Here is a 26,137-nt window from a genome sequence, read left to right as displayed (position 1 = left end):
GGCTTAATTGGGACAGTTCTGGGTTTTGGTGAAGGGAATTGCTGGGGAATATTAATAAACTCACTAAACCACAGTTATGATGTGAGTGAGCGGGGCAGCACAAGGTGCTGGACTTGGGAAAGGCCCCTTGTTTCCACTCCCCATAAAGTTGTGCCACGCCCACTCAAGCTGCAAAATCCCAGAAACGTAATTTGGGCAAAGCCCCGGGTTAGCAACAGGCAGGCCAGAAAAGGGAGTTCAATAAAATCTGGGCCGGGTTGTACCAGCCACGATACCGCAAATTCCCTTTTTCTCCTGCCAGAACAAACTATTTCTCGCGAAAAGCCAGGCCTGTGGGATCTGTCACCAACTGATGCCCCTGAGCAAATGGGTTCGGTTCCTGCTCAGAGGCTTCAGCTGCAGAAGCAAATGGGGAGAGCAGAATACCCTGCCCCTCCCCCCACCCCACCAGCCACATACAATACTTTGCCCAAAGCAGCAACAGTCTTGATAGAAACTGGGTCAGAGGAGAAAAAAAAAAGGTTACAAATATGTGAATCCAAATAAATTCCAAGTCTCTGGATAGAAAAAGTGTGCATTTCTAGTCAAGGTTTCTCTCTCTCTCTCTTTTTTCCCCCTTTGTTTTGCAAGATTCAGTTTCAGATACAAAAAGCAAAAGCAGCTTAATGTGAAGGAGGATCCTTTTCCCCACTAAAATTGCTTGGTGCGCTTTTCACATGCTGACTTGCAACCCTTTGATGTCACAACAATTACAATCAAATACATTCACTTTATTCCATCCTTGGTCCAAACAGAAAAGCTGAGCTCCTGGGCTAAACGAAGAGGCGTCCTCCTCAGCTGCTGAAGTCCAGGGGAACTCTGGGTGTTTTTGGGGGTGGGGAGGGCAACAGGTGAAAGCCAACAGCCTCCCTCCCAACGACAACTGGAAACCAGAGAAGTGAGCTGACCAGAAAAACAAAAGGAGGCTCGTGTCTTGTCAATGCCGAGGTATCCCCCAAACGGGGGTTCCAATTTGGCTACTTAAAAGTCCACGGGGGACTGCCAAGATCCAATGAAGTAGAGCAGGTGGATCACTTCCTGAGATCCATGGAGATGGCATTAGCCGTTGTCTGTCCAAAGATGAAAGTGCCAAGGACAACCATGAATATCCCATAGCCGACCACCATCCACCAGCTGAGGTGAGGAGACAAAAACACAGTCAGGCCAGCGAGGAGAAGAGCAGGGAGGGGATGATGGGTCAAGGCCAAGCCTCTTACCTTACTCCTCCAGCCCCCTGAACTTCAGAAAGCTTGGTGTGGATGAGACAGAGGCCTGGCAAGGGAAAAAACAGAGCAGCAGAATTTGGCAGCCTATCAACGGTCTCCCAGTGGCCACAGAGATGGAGTCCACTGGATCCCCGTGAGAATGAGTTGAGAGGAAGCCCTTTTCCATTTGTGCTCCATGACCTCCTGCTACACAGGGTGAGCCTCTTAGCCAGGCAGGCGTCCACTTCCTTCAGGAGTCAGCCCTGGGCAGGGCAGGGCAGGGCAGGACTGGCCGGCTGCCATGCAGCCATCAGAGGGCCAGATGGGGAAGCCAATCCCGTCCCCAGAGTGGCAGAAAACCCCCTGCCTGTCCTCTGCCAGGCTCTTCCTCCCCCTCCCGGCCTCTTCTGCTCCAGGGAACCTGAGGTGCCTCTTCAGGGGCAGCCATGGCTGCCTTTCTCGCCAATTCTGTCCCCAAAGCCAGGGTTGAGTTGAACGGGCTGCAGCCTGGACCAGCAGGCCATCCAAGCCCTGGCACGGAGAAGACTGCCGTCCTGCAGTGGAGAACCCAAAGATGACCTGCCTTCCTCCCACCAGCCAGGAAACCTTTTCCTTACCTGGAAAGACAAAGATGAAGCAGGCGGCCAGCCCCCCGATGACCGAGATGACTCTGCCAATGTCCGGAATGAACAAGGCCAGGAGGAGGGTGAGAAGGAACCAGCAGAAGGTTTGCAAGAGGCGTCGGCGTCTCTCCCGAGTCACGTCTTCGTCCATGCTTTCCCCTTTGTAGCGCAACCAGAGACCTTCCAGGACAGCTCTAGGAGGAAGACCTCGGAAGGGTCAGCAGACGCCCATTCCCACATCCCCCAGCCAGCCGGCTGGCCTGCTCACCTGCCACAGAAGTGTAAGATTGGGTAAGAAGTCAGGACAGAGAGAATGATGAAGGCCCGCGCGAAGGCAACTGGGATGTCATCCGAGGGGTAGGAGAGCAGCACGTCCTGCTGCACACTCTCACCGAAGGTCAGGAAGCCACAGACCCCTAGCAGAGACAGAGGAAGGCTGTGGCAACACCAGTCACAGCTTCTGCCAGGGCTTCGGCCAAAGCAGAAGCAACTGGACAGAGCGAGCAGCTGGGCTTGAGGATCCGCTCCCTACCTGTGCCCATGTAGACAAAGAGGGCGATGACCATGGCTGCTGTCACGACGACTCCCCAGGACCTTACCTGTGGGCACTTCATGCTGTTGAAGATGGGCACGCTGCTGACGTGGCACTACAAAAGGGGAGGGAAAGGCTCAGTGGCTGTCCTGAATTGGGGGGGGGCAGCAAAGCTGCTTTGGGGCAACAGGGGCCAGGCCCCCATCCCCAACCAGAACTCTGAAGTCTGCTGCACCAGGTCCCCAAGTCCTTCATCCATTTAGGCAGGCATTATGGTAACTGAAGATGTCCAATGCAGATGGACATCCATTTCGGTTCTGCTTTGGAAAAACCTAAATTCACAACTAGGAATCCAAGATTCCTGGGAAAAACATCCTCCTTAACCAAATGATGGGGTAGTTACTAGCTACATTTCATTCCAGTAGCCGAGAATAATTTTAACTGCCATCACCCTTTTTAACTTAGCCTGGCAGCTATTCCTTGCCAATATCAAATATGAATCTCCTCCAAATTTCATTGCAGCCTTTTCCAGTCGCTGGAGAACTTTCTCAGTGGGAAACCCAATGCTGTCGCTTGGGCTGTTCTTCCTCCAAATCTGCCAAGTGAAACCCTAGAAGCCCAAAGCTGACCTAGGAGCTCCTCCCTGACTTTTAGGCAAGTTCAGGCAGACACACTCGGGAAGCGTAACAGGGAGTATCCCCCGAGAATCCTGTTGTCCCCGGAACCTCCCCCCCCCTTTGAGCTTCACAGGGGAACGCAGGCACCAAAGCCAGAGGGGGCTTCTCAAGGGAAGGCTCTGCTGCTTCCTGATATGGGCTGGGCTGGTGGGATGTGTGCCCAGAGAAGTGCCATGATCATGTCTGATATGGCAGAGGGTTTCCCCCAGCTGCAGATCTCTAGAGTTTAGATCCTGGTACGGAGCAGCTGCTTTCCATCCCCTTCCAGGTGCAGAAGCAACCTGGAAGAAGGAATCTCAAGGTGGGGGCAACCCTTGAAGGCTCCCCTTCCCTTCAAGTGCCTGATCCGTCTTGCGTTGCCTCCCAGGCAGGAACCTGCCCCAGCACCATTTTACTTGCTCCACAATGCCCAGCAAGGTGGCGATCATCTGAATTGCTCCGAGACTGGCACAGCTAATTTGGCCGCATGCTTTCTATGTCTATGACCACCTGACCCACCTGGCTTCCTTTACAGGGCTGGACACTGTACGGAGAGGTACCTGGACTGCCTCCCCAGGACAGCTGTACAATGGGAGACTGTTGTTCGAGATGTAAGCCAACCAAAGGTCTTGGGGGGGGGGGGGAGAGGCTTGTGGGGAGACTTAAACACCCGCATCCAAAGTCCACCCTCTCATGAGCAGGGTGAGCATGAGCATCCTCATACTCACCCTGAGGATGGGCAGACTGTACTGGAGATCCTGCACATGGCCACTTTACAAGCCCTTTTTGTCAGGAGAGCAGCTCTTCTCTGCCACAGGTGGCCTTTGCCTTTTTCCCCAGGCTGCCACTCTGAATCCTTCCTTCCCAGAGAAAACCCACAGAAGGGCAGAGGCCTGCAGGCCACCCTGCACCCCCTCAGGATCTCCAGCTGCCCTTTCATTTCAGACGCAACCAGATTGGTTTTCATCACTGCTCAGCTCACATGGGAGCCACAACCCAAGAAGAACCCCTCTTCCTCCGTAAGCCATAAAACATCCCTCCCAGGCAGAAGTCTCTCCATAAGAATGGCCATTTCCTCCTTGCCATTTCCTCGCCGTGCTCAGCTGGGAACCTTCTCTGACACAAAATGGCCCTTTTGACTCTCCCATCACTCACTTCTGGCCCTTTGGAAAACCACTGATCCAAAAAGCTTTAAAAGTGGTGCTGTAGCTGCAAAAGACACTTGTTCAGCTGTTATACTCGGCACGTCACACCACTAATTTGCAATCTTGGGAACGAAAAAAATCCAATCCAATTTGGAGGACAACTGAAAAGCCACTCGAGTTATCTATGCGCCCGACCAACCCGGAACCCATTTCAGACAGCCTCTGTTTGATACACAGGAAAGACACATCAGAGCTACAAGGTGCCTCAAGACCCTGAGTAGCAGACCCTTATGAAGACAGGGATTCCTTCAAACCACCCGCAAGAGCTTTGGGGGGGGGGGAGAGGAGAGGGCAGCTCAGTAATTGAAAGGGCCTAAGCTACCCCATCTACAGCTCTCAAGGATGGAAAATGTTTCTGCCCTGTGGGGGCACCAACTGCTCCCTCAGCAAAGTCTCTCTTGGCAAAGCACCGGGCAGACAGCAGAGCTGCTTGAACATTACCTGGAAACCAAAGCAAATGGTGGGCATGGCATTGAAGACAGACACCCAGGAAGAAGGGCTGCGGGGAGGAAGAGGAGCTGCATTAGCTACGGCTGGATCCTTCCCCTCACAAGCACCTCATCAGAAGGGAGTGCAGAAGATGTCCCAGCCAAGCCCCCCCCCCGCCTGCCCCCCCCAAAAACTGTGGTTCTCCTCTGCTCTTACAGGGATGAAAGGATCTGCCCAGGCCCGGGCCATGGGAGGCCCCCTTTCCAGGCAGAATAGCAGCTGCTGCTTGAGGAAGAGGAGAGCGAGTTACTGCTGCTAACCGAGCGGGGGAGGGGGTTATCTGGCCAACCCCAACAATGCACAATAATTGACACCGTCATGTAAAAGACGGCCAGATTTTTCTTCTGCTTTTGTTGTGCAATACGAAGACTGAGATGGCAGAAAATGGGGGAGTGGGGAAGTCATGCCTTTATTTTTATGCCAGCCCTCAGCAGTCTCTGCCTCTCTGGGCACAGCCAGTGTTCACGTACCTGGCTGTGATTTCCTCTGGGGAGATCCCTTGATCAGGCCAAAAATACTTTATAATGACGACAATTGTGACATACCAGGTCCCGATCACACTCAAGCAGCTGAAAGAGAGCAAAATTTAGGGAAGTGGTGATCAACAAGAAACATTTATTTCAATACCACCATTTTCAAAAATGCATATTACAATCAGAAACGGGAGATCCTATTGATTGAAATAATGATTTAAAGAAAGCTTAGGATATGGATCTTAGTAATCCCACGCAGGAGATCAATTGGTAAAGGTTTCGAAAATTGGGTTGATTGACTTCAGCTTCAGTGAAAGAAGATTATACGTCGTTGGCACCCAATTCCTGTTAGATTGGCATAAATTATTCTTCCAAACGTTCAAGAGGTTGTCAAAGCAAAAGGGTCAGTCTTTCATTTGTGATGGTCATGCGATAAAATTATATTCTTTGGGTGTAAAATCTTTGGAGAGAGAAGTGCTACTACTAATCCAAAAATTGCATGCTCCCGAGAGCCAGCTATACTGAATGTATTTACAGGATGAAACCATAAGCTTAAAAATAAAGAAAGCATTCTTGATTCATCAGCCAAAATAATTGCCCAACATTGGAAAATTCAAACTAACATAACAGAGTTGTGAATTAACTAGGTCCGTGATGGCGAACCTATGGCACGCGTGCCAGAAGCGGCACACAGAGCCATCTCTCTTGGAATGCCAGCCGTCATGTTGCTCTTCCAGGTTCCAGTGCGCACATGCATGCTGGCCAGCCGGTCTATGCACACATGCGCACCAGAAACCAGGTGACCGGGGCACATGCCGGAAACTGGAAAGTAAGCCTCCTGGCATGCGCATGGGTGCCAGGGAACTGCTCTTCTGGTTTCCGGTGCTCCCCTGCGAGCACTTGTGCGCGCTCCCCTTTTGGCACCCAGTGCTGAAAAGGTTCGCCAACACTGAACTAGGTATCTTTAACTGCTACATTACAAAAAAATTACAAAGTTAAAATTAATGAGACATCAGAGACAGGAATCATGATTATCAAATTTGGACAGATCTTGTAGTTTTATTTCAGTGGCAACAGATTATACTCTGCTATACTTTAGACAGATGGGAAATGTTTATGACAGGACCTGTCAAGGCCTATTGCAGTAAGTCGCTTTTGTATTTCCTATTTTTCTTTTTTGTTTCTTTCTTTTAATGTCTTGGATTTATGTTAATACCTGATTTTATTTATTAACATTTAATAAAATATATTTAAAAATATTACTACTTCTTTATGCAACTTGTCTCATCTTTAGGTTTATTTACTTCCTTGTATCCCGCCTTTATTACTTTTACAATTAACTCGATGGACATACCCAACACATCTTCCTCCTCCTCCTTGTCCAACAACCCCAACAACAACTCCTGTGAGGAGGGTTGGACTAAGAGAAAAACCAGCTAGTTTTCACGACTAAGGCGGGACTAGAACCCACAGTCTCCCCCTTTCTAGCCCAGTGCCTTAACCACTAGACCAAACTGGCTTAACCTATAAGTTGAACATGATTTTAATAGAGGGAAGGGTGCTCTAAAAACCCAGTTGGTGGAAGGAATGGAGAACAAATCCGTGGAAAGCATTCAGGGGGAACACACAGGATTTTCCTTCCTGGAATCCAGACTTTTGCTGCTGCGAAAGTTAAGGGTTAAAAGAGCCACACACCCCCCAAACTGGTGTTTGTCCTATAAAACAGAACTGAAAGCAAGTTTGTGGGTGGGGGTGGAGAGAAAGGGGTGAAGACAGGCAGCCTCCAAGCCAAAGGCAAGCACCTCAGCAGCAGCAGCAGGCAGATAGAAAACCAGAATTCTTGGACCTGACAAGGTCCAAGGGGCTGCAAAGGGGCAGGCAAAAAAGCCCACCAGTCAACCCACACAACATCTGTGTGGGCTGGCCCCTTGGGGGATATGGACACCAGCAGCAGCCCCACTCGCTCCCCCAACTGGCAGGTACCTGGCATATTTCTGGAAGCCAATTTCTTTGGGGATGGACAGTGGAAGGATGAAGAGAATGGCCGTGAGGCTGATCGTGCATTTGCGATCCGTGAACCAGCAGCTCCTCCCTTCTCCAGCGCAGCTCTTTATCAGCACTGGAATTACTTCCGGAGACACAGAAAGGGACAGTTGGCATCCAAGGGCCCAATCCATGAAATGTGTCCTTATTAGCATACACCAAGGGACTGCAGGATGGCAACGCTCCCTTAGAGAAACCGTGGATGAATTCTAATTTTGGAAGACGAGAGAGGTGCTGAGGAGGAGGTCACCGGCCTCAGAGTTGGCGGGTGAAAAATAGGGGTCGGCCTGCTTGATTATGCCTGGAGTTCAAAGTGAGCAGCCCCCAAAAAAGACGTCGCCCAAGACAGGATCTGGGAGAAGTCTAGGGAAAGCACCCCATGGCGCCCACTGCCACACTCACTCTTGTCCTGCTGATCCCCAATGATAATGAGGAAGGCAATGCAGGTGCCAAAGGTATAGACCACGATGGCCACCTCACACAGCACGCCCAGGACTCGGCCACAAACAGCCCACACCACTTCCTGGTAGGTGCGTTCGTTACTGGCCTGGGAGCAGTAGGCCAGGATGACCAGTCCACCAATAATGAAGAGCAGCAGCCCCTGCAAGGGAGGCAGAGAAGGGCAGCGTTAGCTGGGAGGGAGGGGCACCCAGGCAGAACAGCGCTTGCAAGACACACACACACACACACACACAGAGCCGTAGTGGCACAGTGGTTAGAATGCAGTACGTCAGGCTACTTTTTGCTGACTGCTGGCAGTTTGAATCTCACCAGGCTCAAGGCTGACTCAGGCTTCCATCCTTCCGGAGGTGGGTAAAATGAGAACCCAGATTGTTGGGGAAAAGTTGCTGACTCTGTAATCCGCTTAGAGAGGGCTGTAAAGCACCGGGAAGTGGTATATAACTCTTAAGTGTTATTGCTATTGCACAAGGGGGTAGCCAACCCACACACCACAGGACAAGCTCTCTGGCCTACGAGTGGGTGCTGCCTGCAGGCTCTCAGGCCAGGCCCTTTGGGACCCCAAAGAGCATTCATGGAGGGAGTCAGCACTTGCCCTTCTGGTGCTTATGCCTGGCTTACAGAGCCATCCTTCTCTTGCTCTTCAGGAACACTCAGGCTGGCAATAAGCCCTGCCCAGCAAGGGAAGGCAGCAGAAGGCCCTGGGCCAGCACTGGCTCTTGGCAGGTCCCAGATGAGGTTTGCTCTGGTCCCCAGGTTTGGCCACTGGAGGGCAACCCGAGCGGCCAATGGTTGCTGGGCCACCCCAAGGGCAAGTCTCTTTTGAGGTGCACCCGTCGACCCCAAGGAAGAGAAGCCTCTCCCAAAGAGCCCAGCCCAGCCCGTAACGCTTGCTCTGGGCCAGCAGCACCAAGCAGGACCCTTCACCGTCTGCATGGCGATTCCAGCTGCCACTCCGCCGGCCATCTGGAAGGCTGCCGGGAAGTTGAGCAGGCCTGCGCCAAGCGCGGCGTTCACGACAATGAAGACGGCGCCCAGCATGGAGGTGGTGGCAGGCCGGGGCTCCTCCGTGCTGGGGCTCTGCAGCAGCCTGGCCCGCTCGCCCGCGTCGGCGCTCCATTCCCAGTCGCCATAGTCCCTGTTGATGCCCACGTGGCTCTGAGTCATCTTCTCCTGGCGGCAGAGTCCGGCTTATCCCGGGAGCGAAGTCACACATCCCTTGGGACGAAGGAGGCCGGGGTCCCGCAGGGCAGCAGCAGCAGCAGCACTTCTGGGGAGAAAAGCCGGGCGCCATCAGCCTCCCCTCCGCCCCCCCCCCAGCTTCTTAGGCCCCAGACCCCCTGCCCGCTCCCCCCCCCCACTGCCCCCCAAATCAGCTGCCGGCCTTCAGGCAGGCAGGGAAGCCTGCAAGCAGCAGGGCAAGAGGCGGCCTTCAGGAGGGCGGACGGAGCCCACCGCCCTGGGGTGCCCTTCCCGGGCGCTGCAGGCCCAGCCAAGCCCCCCACCCCCAGCCCCCGCCCCAGGCCTGAGCCGAGCATCGCCCGGGGGGGCTCCTGCCCTGCGCGGAGGCCGGAAAGAGGCCCGTCTGCGCCGCTCTCGGGACAGGCCCGCAACCGGCGGCTCGGCAGGGGCATCGCCGGGCAGGCGGCGCGGGGTCTTTCGGGCCACGGCAGCCCTCCCAGCCCCCGGCCCCGCCCGCCCCGCCCCGCCCGGCCCTCACCGCGCGCAGCCCCGGGGGAGAGGAGGCGGGGGCGGCGGGAAGCCTCCGGGGGGGCCCCGAGTGCGGATCCGGCTCAAGACCCCCGGGCGGCGCGGCCGGACCTCCCAGATCGGGGCGAAGTCCGGGACCCGCCCCGGGGCCGCCCAAGCGCCTCCCCGCCTCCCCGAGCACGCGCACCCGCAGCCCTCCCGGCCGGCCGGCTCTCAGCCGCGACCCCCGCCTGGGGGCTCCGGCGCGCGCGGGACGCCGGGAAAAGGAAGCCGCCCCCTCCCCCGCCTCTCCTGCCGCCCCGCCCGCCCCCGTGGGGTGGCCTGGATGACCTCCGCGGCCCCTTCCCGCCCTCCAGCTCCGAGCGGCTGAGATGAAGCCCCGCTGGGAAAGGGAGGCCCCGCGGCCTGCCTCAGCCCCCCCCCCCGCAGGCCTCCGGATTGGAGGCAGCCGTGGGCAATTGATTAACAGCTGAAGAAGAGCTGGAAGGGACCTCGGAGGTCATCTAGTCCTCAAGCAGGAGACCCTACGCCGTTTCTGGAAAATGGCCGTCCAGCCTCTTCTGGAAAGCCTCCAGGGATGAAGGCAGCTTCTGTTCCATGGGTTGATGGTTCCCTCTGTCAGAAAATTCCTCCGTTTCCAGGTTGAATCTCTCCTGGATCAGCTTCCATCCATGATTCCTTGTCTGGCCTTCGGGTGCTTTGCAAAAACAGTTTGAGCCCCTTCCTCCTCTCTGGGGCAGCCCCTCAAATATTGGAAGATGCTCTCCTGTCTCCCCTGGTCCTTCTCTTCCCTAGACCAGCCAGGCCCAGTTCCTGCAACCGTTCATCGTATGTTTTAGCCTCCAGTCCCCTCATCATCCTGGTTGCTCTTCTCTGCACTTTTTCCAGAGCCCCAACATTTTTTTTTATAATGTGGTCCCCAAACTGGATGCAGGACTCTAGGGGTGGCCTTCCTAGGGCTTTAGACTGGTATTAGTATTTCACTTGATCTTGACTGCATCCCTCTGAGTGCAGCTTAGGATCGCATTGGCTTTTTTGGCTGCTGCTGGCTCATTAGCTAGTTGTCCACTAAGACTCCTGCATCCCTCCCAGTTCCTGCTCTTAAGGTTGGTTCCACCCAGTCTGTGTGTGTCCCTTTGGTTTTTCTTGCCTAAGGGTAAGACTACTTGCCTCTACATTGAATTTCATTTTGTTAGCTAGGGCCCAGTGTTCAAGTCTGTCAAGATCCATCTGGACCCTGAGCCTATCTTCTGGAATGTTGGTTATTCCTGCCAGTTTATTAAAGCAGAAAGCCCTGTAACTCCAAGAGGGCTTCAGAGCCCTCCTTGTGGTGGCCTGGATGATCTCTGCCACCCCTTCCTGCCCTTCAACTCTGACCGGCTGTGATGAAGTCCCACTTGGGAAGGAGACCCCGTGGCCTGCTTCAGACCACCTGTAGATGGAGGCCCATCCTGGGGGGAGGCAGTTATGGGCCAGCATGTTGTGCAAACCTGGGGAATTGGGGCTATTTATTAAAGCAGGGAGCCCTGTAACTCCAAGAGGGCTTCAGAGCAAAGGGGGCACACAAAGCACACCAGTCGCTCCCCCCCCCCGGCACAGGGAAGTGGCGATTCAGCTGAAGGACACCCAAAGGCCAGGGAACTGAGGCCAAAGGCCAACTCACGTGCCACCCAGGGCATTTCACAGCCCTCCCTGGTGGAGCCAAGGCCCAGCCGAACCCGCATCTTCTTTCTTGATGTCCAAGATGGATGTCACTTCACTACCAACCCCCACAACCTCCGTCCCTGTGGGGTCCCAAGCAAGCGACCAAGGGCAACCCTGAAGAATCCCAGACCAAGGTGTCTGATGTACAGCAGCTTTATTAAAAGGGGGGGGGGGAGGGAGAGAAGGAAGGCAGAGACCGGCGGCTTCACGGAGGGCTGGCTGAAGCCCAGCAGCTGCACAAGAGGCAGGTTGTCCACAACCTCTTGGGGGGGGGAGGGGGGGAGGAGAACCTGCCAGGCTGGAAGAGGCTTCTGAGCTTGGCTTCCCAAGTGGGAGAGGCAGTTTTCTCAGCAGCCACACAACTACCATGTGTCTCTTTCGGTGGCTTTGCTGTTCCACTGATTCATTTGAGAAAATGTGTCACAGGATGGATGGACTGCAGAAGGCATTTGATGGCTGCAGCTGTGCAGGTCGCCCCGTTCCCCAGAATGCTTCTCCCCACTTGGGGTTCTGAAGGGACAATCAGACGGTGCAGCTGGGGAGGCACCCTGGCATCAACCTGGCACAGGACAGGTACGCAGCTAGTAAAGCTCGTTGGTTGAGCAGCCGATTGCCACTTTCCTCTGCCCTCTGCTTTCAGATGGGGGGGAGACACATATGAGAAGATTCAGGGGTCCATCATACAAGTGTTCACAACATAAAGGAGGGCTTGCAGTGCGAATATTGGGGGTCAGTTTTGCAACTTCTGTCCTACTTAATGTATGTGATGTTCCATTTCTGTGGACGTTCTGCCACATACTTTAGAGCAACTATCTCTACCGGAACTGAAGCAGCACTAAAAATAATTTTTGAATAGGAGAAAGAATATTTCCTTGGTGAGATGAGCAGCTGAGAAAAACTAACATGGGCAAGTTGTCTTTTTTAAGAGCCACAGCATAGGCCAACTCTGCAAAGCTTTCTACCCCAGGAGGAAGGCTTTCCACGCAAGCATCCCATCCTGGACACATACGAGGGTTTCTCAAAGACCCCAAAGGAAAGAAAGGCAATTTAATGTGTTATGGTTATTCAGAATTAAACCTGTCAGTGAATAGTTTAAAATACTGTGCTAACTGCTTTCTATTGGGAAATTGGTGTGTGTGTGTGTGTGTGTGTGTGTGCGTGCGCTTAGATTCCTGTCATAGGATTGACGAGAACTTTTTCTAGCAAGAAAAAAAGCCACTCTTCCTTGAGAGCTTGCATTGAATCCCTGGGCGCAGAGTTTGGGAGAAGGATGTCCACTCCAAGCAAGCAGACTGAACAGGGCGCACTTGAAATTAGGCTGGCTATTTATGGGAGCTGTAGTCCTGGGGAAAGCTACCCTCGCAGAGACCGAGAGTCTCCTAGCCCAGCTCAGAGGATGCCGGAGTGTTTGCACACAAGACCGGAAGTCACCTCAGGCGATGAAGGGTGGGGCATGACACACAGCCAAGTGACAGATGGTGAAAAGCAAGGGAAATGCTTGTGCTACGCACTGCTGCTCCTCCTACTCTTCCCCCCAGCCTAGCCAGAGTACGAAGCCATCCAGACAATCCTCCCTGTTCACTTGGACACCTGGTGGATGGCATGAGCCAGGTAAGCCACGTTGCTCGAGGTGAGACCTGCAACGGAGATGCGGCCATCCTTGGTCATGTAGACGGAGAATTCTTTGGTTAACCGTTCCACCTGGAAAACAGAAGGTTCAGTTCAGGAGGAGGCCTTCCCAAGGCCCACCCTGAAAGCCCAGCAATTGTGTCTCCCAAGGAGCCTGGCTGGCTGGCCAAGCAGCAGAGACACCCCCCACCCCCCACCCGCTTCCTTCTTTGCTGCAACAAAGGCAGCACCAACATGGGAGGGGAAATCCCTGTTATCCTGCGGTTTTCTGGGCATCACCAGCTACATTCACTATTTTAATTTTTCACTAATTTTTATACTACACTACAGCAGAAGTTATTTCAATACAACATAATCGAAACTAAAAGCCCAGGTGATTCCCAACACCCAAGATTGAGGGGACTTCAGCAAGTTCAAGGAGCATAGCAAGACCATGACCAGGAGGGGGGGGGCTCTGTCCTCTGGAGCCTCTGGCCAGCAGACCAGACACAAAGTTCTCAGTGATTTGACAGGACTGGACCTGGCTCAGAAGCTGATAGGCAACCTGCACAGTTGTTTCAACTGTGAGAAACACAAACGGGTGTCATTATCTTCTAGGCTTGAACTACATACACACACAAACCTCAGCCTGTACCGTAATAGACTTGATCGAGTCTTGAAAACCAGAGAGGACAGTATACACCTTTTCTTTTAATGTTTTAAAGGAAGAGAGTCCAGACTCTAGAGCAATAGAGAGCCAGTTTGCTGCAGTGCTTAAGGTGCCGACCCAAAAATCTGGAGGCTGTGAATTCTAGTCCCACCTTAGCTATGAAAGCCAGCTGGGTGATGCTGGGCCTATCACCAAGAGACGGTGAGTTTTAGTCCAGCCTTAGAGGCATGTAAGTTTACTGACTGACTTTGGGTTAGTCACTCTTTCTCAGCCCAACCCACCTCCTAGGGCGGTTTTGAAGAAAATAAGGAGTGCTGGAAATGTTTGCTGCTTTGAATTATACATATGTGAAAGTAATAAAGGCAGGATATGAATGAATGAATGAATGAGAGAGAGAGAAAGAAAGAAACAGAGAGAGAAAGGGAGAGAAAGAAAGTTGGGCAGCCTCTTAATTTACAAGCCTAAGATCCCCGTTGTAACCCCTTCATGAAAGCATCTGGGACTGAGTAGAGATGAAAATAAGGCTCCCCCCTAAAGCAGGGGAGGCAAGCTTCTCGGAAGCCCCCCAGGGTCGGGCTGCTAAATAAAGGGGGCAAAAGGTGAACAGAGCCCAACTAGGGTCAAGGCAGACAAAAGGCTCTGGACGCCCAGCCCACCCCCCTTCTTACCTGTTCCGGCTTCAGTCCCGTGAAGCAAAACATGCCGATCTGATCCGTGATGTGCTGCCAGTTATGAGAAGAACCTTCCTTCTTCAGATTGGCCACCAGTTGGGTGCGCATGCCGATAATGCGGTCGGCCATTCCCTTCACCTCTGCTAGCCTGCCCAGAGAGGCCAGAAAAGGTGCTCAGCAGCAGGGAGAGCAGGCCCACCACTACCACCCGGGCCCTCCCCATCCTGCTCTCCGTGACCCCATCTCAGAACCCAGAGGGAGAAGCAAGCTGACTTGGAAAGAGGCCTGATTACAAGTGGAGGCATTTCCGTTAAGGACAGAATACTTGGCCCTCAATTCAGAGTCGGACTGCTCCGCTTTCCCAGGGTGAAGGAGATTCAAAAGGCATCTATGTCACTTGACAAGGTCACCCCCACCACTGGCCCATCCTGGCACTCCCTTCAAAACCTCTGCAGTTATGCCAGGAGCAGCCCAGCACATGATGCCGCACTAAGACGCTTTGGCCCCAGCAGCATTCAGTCCTGAGAGGATCTCGCCGGAGGCCCACCTACCCAAAGGCTTCTGGCTCCAAAGCAGAGCAAAGCCACAGCTAAAGCACAGAAGAGAATCCGGCCTCTGCTCTGCCTCCCAGGACTCTTACCATTCCTTTCGCAGATCAGGGCTGTTTAGGATAATGGAAGCTATCCGAGCCCCATTGATGGGGGGGTTGGAATACATGGGACGGATCAGGATCTTGAGCTGGGACTCCACTCTCTTGGCTTCCTCGGAATCCTTGCAAATGACAGTGAAGGCGCCCACACGCTCCCCTAGAGACAGAGGCCAAGTTGAATGTGGACCCCTCCTCACTACTCCAGCAACACCACCCAGGCACCCCCCCCTTGCAGCCTCTCTTGCCTCCTTCCCTGGCCCTGTTGACTGGACAAACCCCCGACATAGTCCTATCCTGAAGACCATCATTCTCCAAGTCATTTCTTCAAGATGGAGGGTTCAGCCCTGCCACAGCCATAGAAGAGCTCCAAACCCTTCCTCCCCCCCCCCCCCAAACAGCAGGAGGCCTGCTGGTGTGTGAACGCACAGAAGTCCAACTCCCTTTCCTGGTCTATTACACACGAGGAGCTAAACCTTCTTGCAAGAAGGAGATAGGAGGACAGGGCAGCTAGGACGGCTCCGGTTCAAGGCCTGGGCTCAAAGGTGCACCTCCCCTGCGTGACCTGCCCAGAGGCTTGGGCATTGCAGCCAAGGCAGAAGCAGGCCCTGCCAGGTGAAAGTCTTGGCCATCTTTTCCCACAGTGACAGCTGCTGGTGCCAGGCCAGCCCCAAGGGAGAGGGGGGAACTTGGTTTAGTTGCATCCTCCATTCTGGGGTGGGGGCAGCATTTACCATGCTCTGGAAACCCAGCCAGTTTGGTTATTGTTGGAGGGATTTATTGAGCCCTCCTAGGAACGACCCAATTTAGCAGGTGGAGAAGACCCCAATGTAGCTCTTGACTGGGTGCTGCCATACCCAGAACTGGACCAGATGGCATGAACTACCCAGCAGGCAAAGCCCCTGCACCCTCTGTGCATCAAGCAGGCTCTGGCTAGCCACGGTTTCTGGGAGCAACCCAAGAGGGAACCCCCCTTCCCTCAGAGGTGGTGTAAAGTCACGGCATCCCCATTTTTCCTGGGGACACCCCAGAAACTTCCCTTTCTAGCCTTTCCTTGAGGTCTTGGGGGAAGAGAGAAAAGGCTTACCGTAGAGACCCATGTTCTTGGCGTATGACTGGGAGAGTACAATGTTAATGCCTTGCTCAATGAAGTGACGGACGGCCCATGAATCTCGGTTTATGTCCCCGCTAGCAAAACCCTGATAGGCCATGTCAAAGAAGGCGAAGAGGTTCCTTTTCTGGAAAAGAGTTTCCAAGGGTGGCCACTGAAGCAGAACACCCAGCTGCTGGCCCTCCATTTGTACAATGGGGAGCTCAATAAGCCACCTGAGCTTTTCATACAAACAGCCCCCCAAAACAAAAAACCCCACCCCCCAATGCCCTGAAATGTGTAACACACAAGCATCTGATGCATGCAACTCAATACTGAAAAAAAAACCAAAAGCGCAGGAAGGCTGAAGGTCATTATAGCATTGCCAGCCACGTCCTCATGGTTTCATTACATTTATTAATTAGCAGAATAAGTAACTCAGGGTGGTGTGTAAAATAATAAATGATACATAATAGCAATCATCAATGTGAACAAAAGGTGGCCACCTTCATCCACACCCAAAGTATCAAAGCAAGGTTTCGTGGTGAAGCAGTGGTTAGAATGCAGTACTGCAGGCTAATTCAGCTCACTGCCAGGAGTTCGATCCTGACTGGCTCAAGGTTGACTCGGCCTTCCATCCTTCTGAGGTGGGTAAAACAAGGAGCCAGATGGTTGGGGGCAAGAGGCTGAAACTTAGAGAGTGCTGTAAAGCACTGTGAAGCACATGTAAGTCTAAGTGCTATTGCTATTTCCAGAAGACCGGAAGGAAACCCATCTCCAGGGCAAGATGCTCTTGAAAGCTGAGGCTATCCTCCATCCCCGTGTCATATGGGCAGCACCCCCTAGCAGCCCTTTTGCCGACTCTTTTTGGAGAAGGCAGTCCCTACGGCTGCTACTGGCACACCAGCCACCGCTGGACACAGCTTCCCCCTGCAGCTTCAGCAAGATTTCCCTCTTTCCAAATCCCACCGCAACAGCTCTGCCTCTCACAGGCTTACTCTGAGCTTGTTTCTTCCCATTAATTCCTTCACACCTTCCAGCTACAAGCTCAGCACCTCCATAGCAACCCGGACCAGAGTAGCGACACAGGGCATTATTAGCTTATTGATGATCTCTCCCAGGAAAAGCTAAACCGTGAAGGGAGAGAACTGAGACTTGCAATTCCCCCCACTAGAGCCCCAGGTGCTCGACTTCCCCAAACAACCGCCTGGAACCAGGCAGGAGCAGAACTACTCCATCTCCACCTTCCCAGGACCCCAAGACCATCCCCATTCTCAAACATTGCTGAGAAGTCCCAACAAGACCGAGAAGCCTGGTCTGAATCCTGATTGAAAGGGATCCAGACAATCTGCATCCTCAAGGCTCCTCTGCAGCCAATTCCCTACTGTTTTTCAGTCATTTTCCTTCAAACACGGAAGTTGGAGACTGCCCAGAAACTGAGCAACATGCAGAGGAACACACACCATATAGGCCTGAAGACGGGTAAGTATTTGGACTCCGTCACATTCATATCTGGGTCTCTGCGTTACTACTCTAGCTGCCTCTTTACTCCCACCATTTCTGTAGCTCCACTGAAGATCAGGGAGTTGGTCAGGATCAGTGACCACCTGGCCTGGCTTAGCTATTCAGCAATGCAATCAACCAGTCGGGAGTTCTCCAATCAGAGGTCCTTGAAACTTGTTCTGAAAGCACCATATATTGAACAAAATTTTTTCCCCAACAACTTTCCTTCTACACCTTCAGAGGCCGAAAATGTGGCCTCTGGACCACAAGTGGGTCAATGGCAAGTCCCACGTGGTCCAGGATGCTCCCATCCCACAGGCTTTTCAACTACCACCGCCCTTCCCCACCCACCCACTTCCCTCCTTCAGCCACTAACAGACCTCTTCTTCTCTGCCTCTTCCTGAAGGGGGAAAAGGATTATGTTTCATAGTTAGCTCTAATAATTCAGAAAAGGCAAATGTTTGCCGTTTCTTGGATAAGATAGAAAAAAAACCCAAATAACCATCTTATCCCCCAACCCCAAAGTAATTTTGTTAGCAGCATGAGCTGCAAACTTTGGTCTCAAGTTCAAAGCATCCTTTTAAAGTTGTACTTTGAAAAAGCTTCCCCTTGTAAAATAAAATATTAAGAACAATGTGAAAAATAGATATAAATGTAAAAGAAAAGCCATTTTTAGGTACAAAAAGAAAAGTAAATTGTAAAGTAAAAATCAAGACGCCCTGCCCTTTGCTTGAGTGTGACCCTCCAGTCTCTGAGAGCGGCTACTACATTCTCACAGATGTGGCCAGCCAACTAATATTTAAGAAAACCCAAATCCCAACATAATTAGAATCAAATGAAACATCCGTTTCCCCTACACCCTACAGGGCCCAAAGGAGCACAGCCAAACCCCACAAGGGCTGAAGGGAGACTCCTGCCTGGGCCCAGCACTCACCTTCACCGCTACCGCCAGCTCCTTCCATTGCTCTGGACGAGGGTCCACTCCAGTGGGGTTGTGAGCGCAGGCATGGAACAGAATAATGCTCCTTTCTGGAATTTTCTTTTTTTTAAAAAAAAAAGAGGATGCAGGGATAAGGCATGGATCACAATCCCCTTAAATAAAGTCATTTCCCCCATCACAAAACATGGCAAACCCCTCTTCTCATTGTTGTACTTTCATGCATCGGATAAAAGAGCCCCTGCCTATGGAACGAGCCTTCCACGCATCATCTTGGCTTTTTTAAAAGTGGCTACAGGACTTCAGCTTCAATCAGCCTTGCCTCACACTGGGGCTTTCTGGGCTACATTTTTCCACACGTGTGATCCTCCCACCATATCTATCCATTAGTGTAAACTTACAGAAATGTCTTCCAAAGCTCCAGTGAAGTCGAAGCCGCACGTTTTGGGGTCATAGTAACGATAGCTTTGTAGCTGCATTCCGGCATCTCTGAAAATGGGTGTGTGATTCCCCCAGGAAGGCTTGGGGAGGAACACGTCACGGCTGGAGGTGAAGAATCGTTGCTAAACAGGAAGAAAGGGGAGGCAGCTGAGTTGGAGCTTGTAGATGGCTCAACGAGCCCTATTCTCTACATTTAAAGATTTTAAATGAGCACTCACCAAGAAGTTAGCGCCAACCCTTAAAGACCCAGTTCCAGAAATTGTCTGTACTGTAATATACTGAAAGGATGCAGAGAAGGCACATGAGAAATCCAGATACCAACAAGGAAAAAGAGAGATTGTTGTAGCTTAGAAAATACTGAGCTGCTCTCTAATTTTGCAGCCAAAAACTTTAAAGAAGCAGGAAATTGGAGCCCAAATCCACTTTCCCCCAAATACAAATTTGGAGAAAGGAAGTCCCAGAAAAATCCACAGGGCCACAAGTTTTATACCTCTGCTGTGAGGGTAGTCACACTCAACCAACTGAAAAGAACCATTGCAATTTTCAACTGCAATGATACTTTTGTGATACTAGAGAGCAGCAACTGAGCAGAGCGAAGCTAGTCACAATGAAATTTGAGGCCAGACAGCCCCTTGCCTGGCATTATTTAATTTGTGCAATGGGTGGGATTGCAAGATTTCAGTGGGGAATGTGAAAATTGAAACCACTCTTGAGATACAAGCAGCCCCATTTTTGACCTTGGGAGAGCTAAGTGTTAGTTAATCTCCTAGTTGGGTTCCCAACTAACCTAAGGAAGACGTTTATTTAGGGCTAATTCTACTACTTGCACATTATGTGATTAAATTAACTATGCTTCTTTGGGATAGCCACAGTATATCTTCTTCTGGACAGTCACTGTGAGCATGTTTTGTGGAGAGATCAAGCGATCACATTAAACTGTAGGATTGATCCGTAGTGGCACATCCAAGCCAAACATCAAGAAAATGTGGAGTTTCCGTGTTTTCACACAAAACTGCATTTACATGTCCCACATATTACCTTCCAACAAATGGGATAAAAGGAGATGGTTCACCTGCTGAAATGCTGCCTCTCTGGGACCCAGAACCTCCAAGTGTTTTCAAAATTAGATGCATTGTCAGCATTGTGGGTTATACAGTTACTTTCACCTTTTCCAACAGAGCAATTGGGGGTGACTGATTTCAAAGGCTCAGCTAAAGCCTCTCCAGAAGTCAACTCTTCATCCACAAACGATCCAAATCTTGCACAGCAAAGACAGCTTCTGATATAGGAACCTCTGTCTGAATGCACTTGATAAATATTTCATTTGGCTCCTTACCCGGCCACTTTGTATAACCTCATTTGTTTCTCCCAAAGCCAGTTCAGCTGATGCCTTGTTGAAGTCTGCTAGCCCAGATATTGGCAAATATTCCTTGTCCATCTTCTTAGCAGCTATCTGGGCTTCTGCCTAGACCATAAAGATATTCAATTTACTTATTGATTTCTCCCGCCTGTAAATTGGAAATATTCACCCAATACTGTTCCTAGATTACTATTCTAAATAATGCAGGGTTTCAACAGGAAGGAGAAGGGAGTTTGTAGGATTATGAATATGGTGTAAAGAAAGAATTAGTCAAATAGTTGAGCTTGAACAGTAATCACTTTTCTAGCTCGGGTGCGTTTTGCTACAGCCATTACTCATTCCTTTGGCTAGGCTTGCCTTCAAGTGGCCAATACTTACCTACCTGTGGTTACTTTCCTGACATTTTCGGTGCAGAAAAGGCAAACACCTAAATTCAGATTGTCCTGCCCCCTTCTTACATCTGCAAATTTGTTCTCTGAACTGTCTTTGTTAATCTTGTTAATCTTTTCTGAGAGAGCAAGATCCCTCAGAAAAGATGAACTATCACTTATTTAATGCCAAGACTGCATCCCATTGATAGTTCACTCATTTACATTTTCATTTTGACTACTGCAACATACAAACACCAAACCCTGGTGCTGCTTCAGCAGTTTCTTAATAGGCAGATTGTCCATTTAATCAAGCCATTCCTCCGGTCTCATTCGGGCTTCTGCAGCTCTTCAGTCAGAGAGTTCCTGCTGCTAAAAGACCGGGGCAAGATGGAGCCAGCCAGCCACTCGGAGTCTCTGGATTGGATCCCATCAGTAAAGGCTATAATCCTCACCCATCATGCCCCCCTTCAGCCATTCCATAGGCAAGAGAGGGAGGGAGGGAGAGTTTGAGAGAAGCTGCAGTTGCTCCCAGATCCTGAAACTTCACTCATGCCCTAGTTACCTCCCATATGGACTACTGTAATGCTCTCTACATGGGGCTCCCCTTGAAAAGCACCTGGAGGCTCCAACTGGTCCAGAACGTAGCTGCACGGGTGATTATGGGCGCAGCTCGTTACGCCCATGTAACACCTCTCCTACGCGAGCTGCACTGGCTCCCGGTGGTCTTCCGTGTGCGATTCAAGGTGTTAGTTATCACCTTTAAAGCGCTCCATGGCTTAGGACCTGGGTACCTACGAGACCATCTTTTGCCACCAATAGCCTCCCACCGACCAGTTCGTTCTCACAGGAAGGGACTACTCAGGGTACCGTCAGCCAAATTATGCCGACTGGCGACTCCCAGGGGGAGGGCCTTCTCTGTGGGGGCTCAAACCCTTTGGAATGAAGTGCCCCCGGAGATACGGAATATCCCTGATCTCCGTGCTTTCCGCCGTGCCCTCAAGACCCTGAAATGTTCCAACAGGCGGGGCTAAACATATGAACATGTGAATGATTTTTTAAATGTGATCTAATTCTGGGTTTTATTTAATTGACCAAACTAAGTAATAATTTTAATTAGCAATTTTATGATGTTTGTGTGTCTATGTTTTTCTTGACTGTACACCGCCTTGAGTCCTACGGGAGAAAGGCGGTATAGAAATATAATAAATAAATAAATAAAATAAATCAGAGCTGCTGGCCGTCTCTGGGCAACGGGGCCAAGGCAGAGGCCGTCCAAAGGCAGCCTCTGAGGGCGCAGGACCGGCCCCACCGAAGCCCCCGGGGTGGGGGGATCCGAGAGGAGGCCGCTTACTTTGCGGACGCAGTTCAAGACGTGGGGCTTCCCGTTGTCGTCCCGGTAAGCCCCGACTCCCAGGTTCATCTTCTTGGCGCTGCCGTCCCTCTTGAAGGCCTCCGTCACCCCCAGGATCGGGTCGGGGGGGCCCATCTCCACGTGAGCCCACCAGGAGCTGCAGCGTCCAGGAACGGGAGGTCAGCCGCGCAGGGGCCGCCGCCGCCGGAGGAAGCCCAGCTCCCGCCCCCCCCCCGCAGGCCCCGCAGGCCCCGACCCCGTCCAGGCTCGCGCGGGGCAAAGAGGTTGCAGGGAGGGGCCCGCCGCCTTCCCCCAGGGCCGCCCAGCCCGAAGATCAGGGGGCCTCCGGAAGCGCCGCTTAAGGCGGGAACCAGGCCGACTCTCGCCGCCATGGGGCGCCGCAGAAGCGGGGCGAGGCTGGGCCGCGACGCGCCAGACCGGAGCGGCGGGACCCCCGTCGGGCGAGAAACCCCGCTCGCTCCCCCCCCCGCCCGCGCGCCTCCGCTCCAAGGGCACCGAGGCCGCCCGCGAGGCCGCCAATCGGAGACCGGCCAGGCGCTCCCGCCCCCCGAGCCGCCCAATCACGGGCGCCCTCCTCGCCGCGATCCCGCGACGGGGTCCGCCGAAGGACAAAAAGGGGTCGCCCGGCTTCGCCTCTCGGCCGCGTTCCCAGGTGCCGACGCCGTTACCTGGCTCGGACCGCGAGGGCGGCCACGCGGGGAGGCAGGAGCGAGCGGCCACCGGACCACAGGAGCGCCATGGGAGCGGAGCGGGCGAAGGGATCCTGCGGACCTGCTGCTTCCCGGAGTCGGAAGGGGCGGGGCTTAAACTCCTCGGGCGGAAGTCTCGCGGTCACCGGGTCCTTTCGAGGCGCTTCTCGACGTCCCGCGCATGCGCCGTTCATTGCGCTGCCGTCGCGCTTTGCCGGCGGGGACGGGCTCTGTCTCAGCGGGGGATGCTGAGGCCGACGGCGGGCCCGGTGCGGCCGGGTCAGAGAGAGCCCGCGTGGCCGCCGGAGGGCCAAGCAAGGAAGCGGCCCCGCTTCTCTAGGAAGCCCGCGGTCGGCAACGACTGGCGGAGCAAAGCCCACCTCAAGGGAACCGCGATCCCCCCGGGAGAGCGCAGGCAGGAGGATGGTTTCTTGGGCCTCCCGGCGGCCCTCAGGCGCTGCTTACGAGGCTTCCGTCGGGGCTCCCGCGTCAGATTTGTGGAAACGAACTAGGGAGCCCGTCTTCGCCACCGGAGAGGTTGCACGCAGGTCCCGCTCTAGGGAAGGGATTTCTTCCGCTAAGCGCCCCGTGGAGGCCCTTCGTGCGGGCCGTTTTCTCCTCGGATGACGACCCATCGGCCTTAATGGCCTCACGCTGGTTGAGAAAACGACCTGGCTGCAATAGCTGAGCATACGGGACCTTTTCCAGATGGAACCCAAACTAGGGTGGCTGCCTTTGTTGATCAGCTGGGGCGGCCCCACGGAAGGACCGTCTTCCTCATCCGCCAGCCTCGGATCGTCCTGATCACGGCGTCCCTCTGGAGTCTGGACCGCCCGTGAAGGTTGGGAGCGGGGAGTGGGGAGCGGTGCACTGTGGTGGGCCTCCTGGCTGAATAGGCGATTCTGGCAGGGGGCTGGGGAGGGAGGTGGGCTCCTCAGGCTCTCCGGTGTGGGTGCCGCCACGCCTGACATCTGCCAAGGTGAGATGAGGATTCCTCAATCCTTTGATACCAAGGAATGCATCTCTACTTCGGGCAATTTTCTGGATGGGTATCTGGAGGCTGTTAGGACCTGGGTGGGGAAAAATAGACTTGAGACTGAACCACAGCAAGACAGAAGAGCAGTGTATTTGGAAGTCTGTTGATTCCATTACAATCTTAGCTTTGGTCCTAGACATGATGGTGCCAAGAAATGATCTCTTCCCAAGGACTTCATGTAAACAGGAGAGAATTAGGGTAGAATTACATAATTCTAGAATCAAAATGCAGTTCTCTGTTCTAAGTAATTTGCATCACCACAAGGTCTCTAGTTTCAGTAATTTCCAGAAAACTTTGGGGTAACCTCACTTCAAATGGGGCTGTTCCAAAATACACAGAAAAGCACCATTCTCTGGCCTCATATTGATCTCATAGAAAAGGATGGCAGATGGCAACTGTTGGCAGTTTCTCCGACACCAATGAGTTGGATCAATGAATTCTGCTTGGAGATGAACATCCCTAGGTGAAGTTTGTGAACTGAGAGAGAAAAGGGCCATCTGGGGATGTGAATCCTGAGTATGCGGGCTCCACAGGAACAGCCTTTTGGCTCTTCTTTCAAGTCTACTCTTATTTATTTCTCAAAAAAGTAAGCTTTTACAATGACGGGTATCGGTGTTAATAGTAAGACAAATAGAAATAAAAATAAATTATGCAAAAAAAAAAAACTTCCATTCCCCACTATCCTGTCAAGAGCTGAAGAAGCTTCTTGGATGACAAGCGAAACATCTTCAAAGAAAAAAAGTCCAGCTGCCTCCTGAAAAAGCACCTTTGGAACAAACATGACCTGGATGACTGAGAATATCTAGAGACTTTTAGAAAAAAGGGTAAATTTATAACTGCTCTAGAGAATATTTGATGCTACTTCATTGTATCTTCTTTCTTGTTTGCTTTTAGCTCTGATTTCTCCCCCCCCTCCCTTTTTTTTTTATCCTCCCTACGCTATAATAGTTTGTATCTTTGTTTTTAAATCTTTTAATAAAATCACACACCCCAGCTGTTCTGGTGTTAAGACTTCAGAATGGCTGGGAGGGAAACAGGAAGCATTATTGCTATTTTGAATACCTCTCAGCTTAACAGCCCTGCTGGAGCAGCCCTGAAGAAAATACTTGGTAGAAACAATTTAGTCACAAAAGAACCAGGTGAAAAAAATGCAGTCTTCCTCTTGGTGGCCACCAGAGCAAGTCTGCCCAGTTGTTTTGCCCAGTGGTTTTTTTAATGTGAACAGATGTGTCCCTTTCCAAGCGGAACTCTAAGCTGCAGCCCCTCACCTTTTTCCTAACAGGCTACAGAGATTTGGAAATTGGGCTGATGCTGGAGACAGACTTGGCTGTGGGCCAGTTTCCTATTTATTTGTGGTTAGGATACATTCTGGAGAAGCCAAATGGAGCAAGGACTTCGCCTCTGGGCTATGGGTCTGGCTGTGAGGGCCATCAACCCGTGTGTCCCATGAGACCCCAAATCAAAGTCAGCACTTGGCATTGTGAAGATCTGCCAGACCTGGTCAAATCTGAGAAGCTACAGCAGCACAAAATAGAGCAGCTGGCTCAGGCCCAGCCCAAAAGATTTTGGGAAGCCCAGCAGATGAAGTCCAGCTGTTGGCTACTTCTGTCCATGGAGGGTGTGCATGTGCTGATGCAATGTCTTCTCAAAAACACACACACAACAAAACAGCCCCCAGGGCAGCCAGAAAGGCCTTAACCATCCTGTCCTCTGCAGGGCTGAGAGCCAACACTCAATCATCCCCCACAAATGGCCAGTGCAGAGTAAGCCATCTGAAGTGAGGGGGAAAGGAAGCTCCGGGTTATTGGCAGATGGCAGGCTGGGCATTGAGGGCCAAATCTGCCAGAGATCCATACTCCAAAACATACATGAAGCAGAACAAAACTAAATGAGATCTAAGCTCACTTCATGAATGGAATGTAGGACAATTAGCAGGACTGTGTCCTGTCAGTGGGAGGAGGGACTATTTTGGGTCTTCTAAACGTGGTACAAACCGGCCCAAGCCAGTCCAGGTCAATGGGATTCATGGCTAAGTAGGCATGCATAACATCAATGCTGAACTCTCTTAATCCTGTTTAATCATATTGGTGTGATTTAATTAATTCTGCATGCCCAGACGTCATGTTTTGAACTATAATCCAGGTTTTAAAAAGGGCTGAGCTGTTTTACAACTACAGAGATCCCCCATTGATTCGAGTTTGCAGGTCAAGTATCGACTTCGTGGTGCCCGGCCCAGGCCTTCCTCAGCTGGATCCAAGCGGGCAGATGTGGCAAGGTGTGCAGAAACACTTGGGGGGGGCTTGGACTGGGGGGCTGCTATGAAGAGCCCTCTGCATGTGAGGAATAGGAGTAGTTTGCAGAATTCCTGCCACCTTTTTAGAGCAGCCTGTGGGGGGATCGTAGGTCAGTCCTCCTGCTACTGGCGATGCACAAGCAGTTTCAGCCATAATAAGCCACCCAGATTCCGCTTTTGTGTTTAAAAGTTGGGGCTGTGTTGAGTGTTACTGGCAGTTTAAATAAGCCCTCTCCCCGTCCCCCCAAGCAAGACTGAGACCCTTGGGGCTCCCCAAAGTAGCAAGTTTCTAGGCTGAATTCCACCATAGAG

At 52.2% G+C, this 26,137-nt stretch overlaps 2 protein-coding genes across 5 annotated transcripts; both read right to left on the bottom strand.

Moving 5' to 3' along the window:
* Positions 1-749: 749 nt before the first annotated feature.
* SLC38A7 (solute carrier family 38 member 7) lies at positions 750-10,397 on the bottom strand. Of its 4 annotated transcripts, none has more exons than XM_087877164.1 (11): positions 9,963-10,397; positions 8,652-8,994; positions 7,668-7,866; positions 7,206-7,350; positions 5,220-5,318; positions 4,702-4,759; positions 2,400-2,514; positions 2,136-2,283; positions 1,862-2,061; positions 1,257-1,311; positions 750-1,173 (listed from the first exon to the last, which is right to left on the bottom strand). In XM_087877164.1, the coding sequence occupies exons 2-11, from the start codon at positions 8,889-8,891 to the stop codon at positions 1,071-1,073; spliced, it is 1,362 nt and encodes a 453-aa protein (XP_087733290.1). In that variant the 5' UTR covers positions 8,892-8,994; positions 9,963-10,397; the 3' UTR covers positions 750-1,070. The 4 variants fall into 4 exon arrangements, with proteins under 4 accessions (XP_087733290.1, XP_087733289.1, XP_087733288.1 ...); XM_087877163.1 differs by lacking the exon at positions 9,963-10,397 and adding an exon at positions 9,765-9,846; XM_087877162.1 differs by lacking the exon at positions 9,963-10,397 and adding an exon at positions 9,622-9,768.
* Positions 10,398-11,275: 878 nt separating this feature from the next.
* On the bottom strand, positions 11,276-26,021 carry GOT2 (glutamic-oxaloacetic transaminase 2). The gene is made up of 10 exons (XM_034425611.2): positions 22,476-26,021; positions 21,787-21,943; positions 20,041-20,169; positions 18,923-18,982; positions 18,665-18,826; positions 18,261-18,365; positions 15,821-15,971; positions 14,728-14,893; positions 14,085-14,235; positions 11,276-12,839 (listed from the first exon to the last, which is right to left on the bottom strand). The coding sequence occupies exons 1-10, from the start codon at positions 22,688-22,690 to the stop codon at positions 12,717-12,719; spliced, it is 1,419 nt and encodes a 472-aa protein (XP_034281502.1). The 5' UTR covers positions 22,691-26,021; the 3' UTR covers positions 11,276-12,716.
* Positions 26,022-26,137: the final 116 nt, after the last annotated feature.

The sequence above is a fragment of the Pantherophis guttatus genome, chromosome 11 (genome assembly GCF_059756535.1).
Source record: "Pantherophis guttatus breed Tessera chromosome 11, ASM5975653v1, whole genome shotgun sequence".
Lineage (NCBI taxonomy): Eukaryota > Metazoa > Chordata > Lepidosauria > Squamata > Colubridae > Pantherophis > Pantherophis guttatus.
Note: the sequence above shows the minus strand (reverse complement) of the source record. Positions and strands in the feature narration are given on the sequence as shown.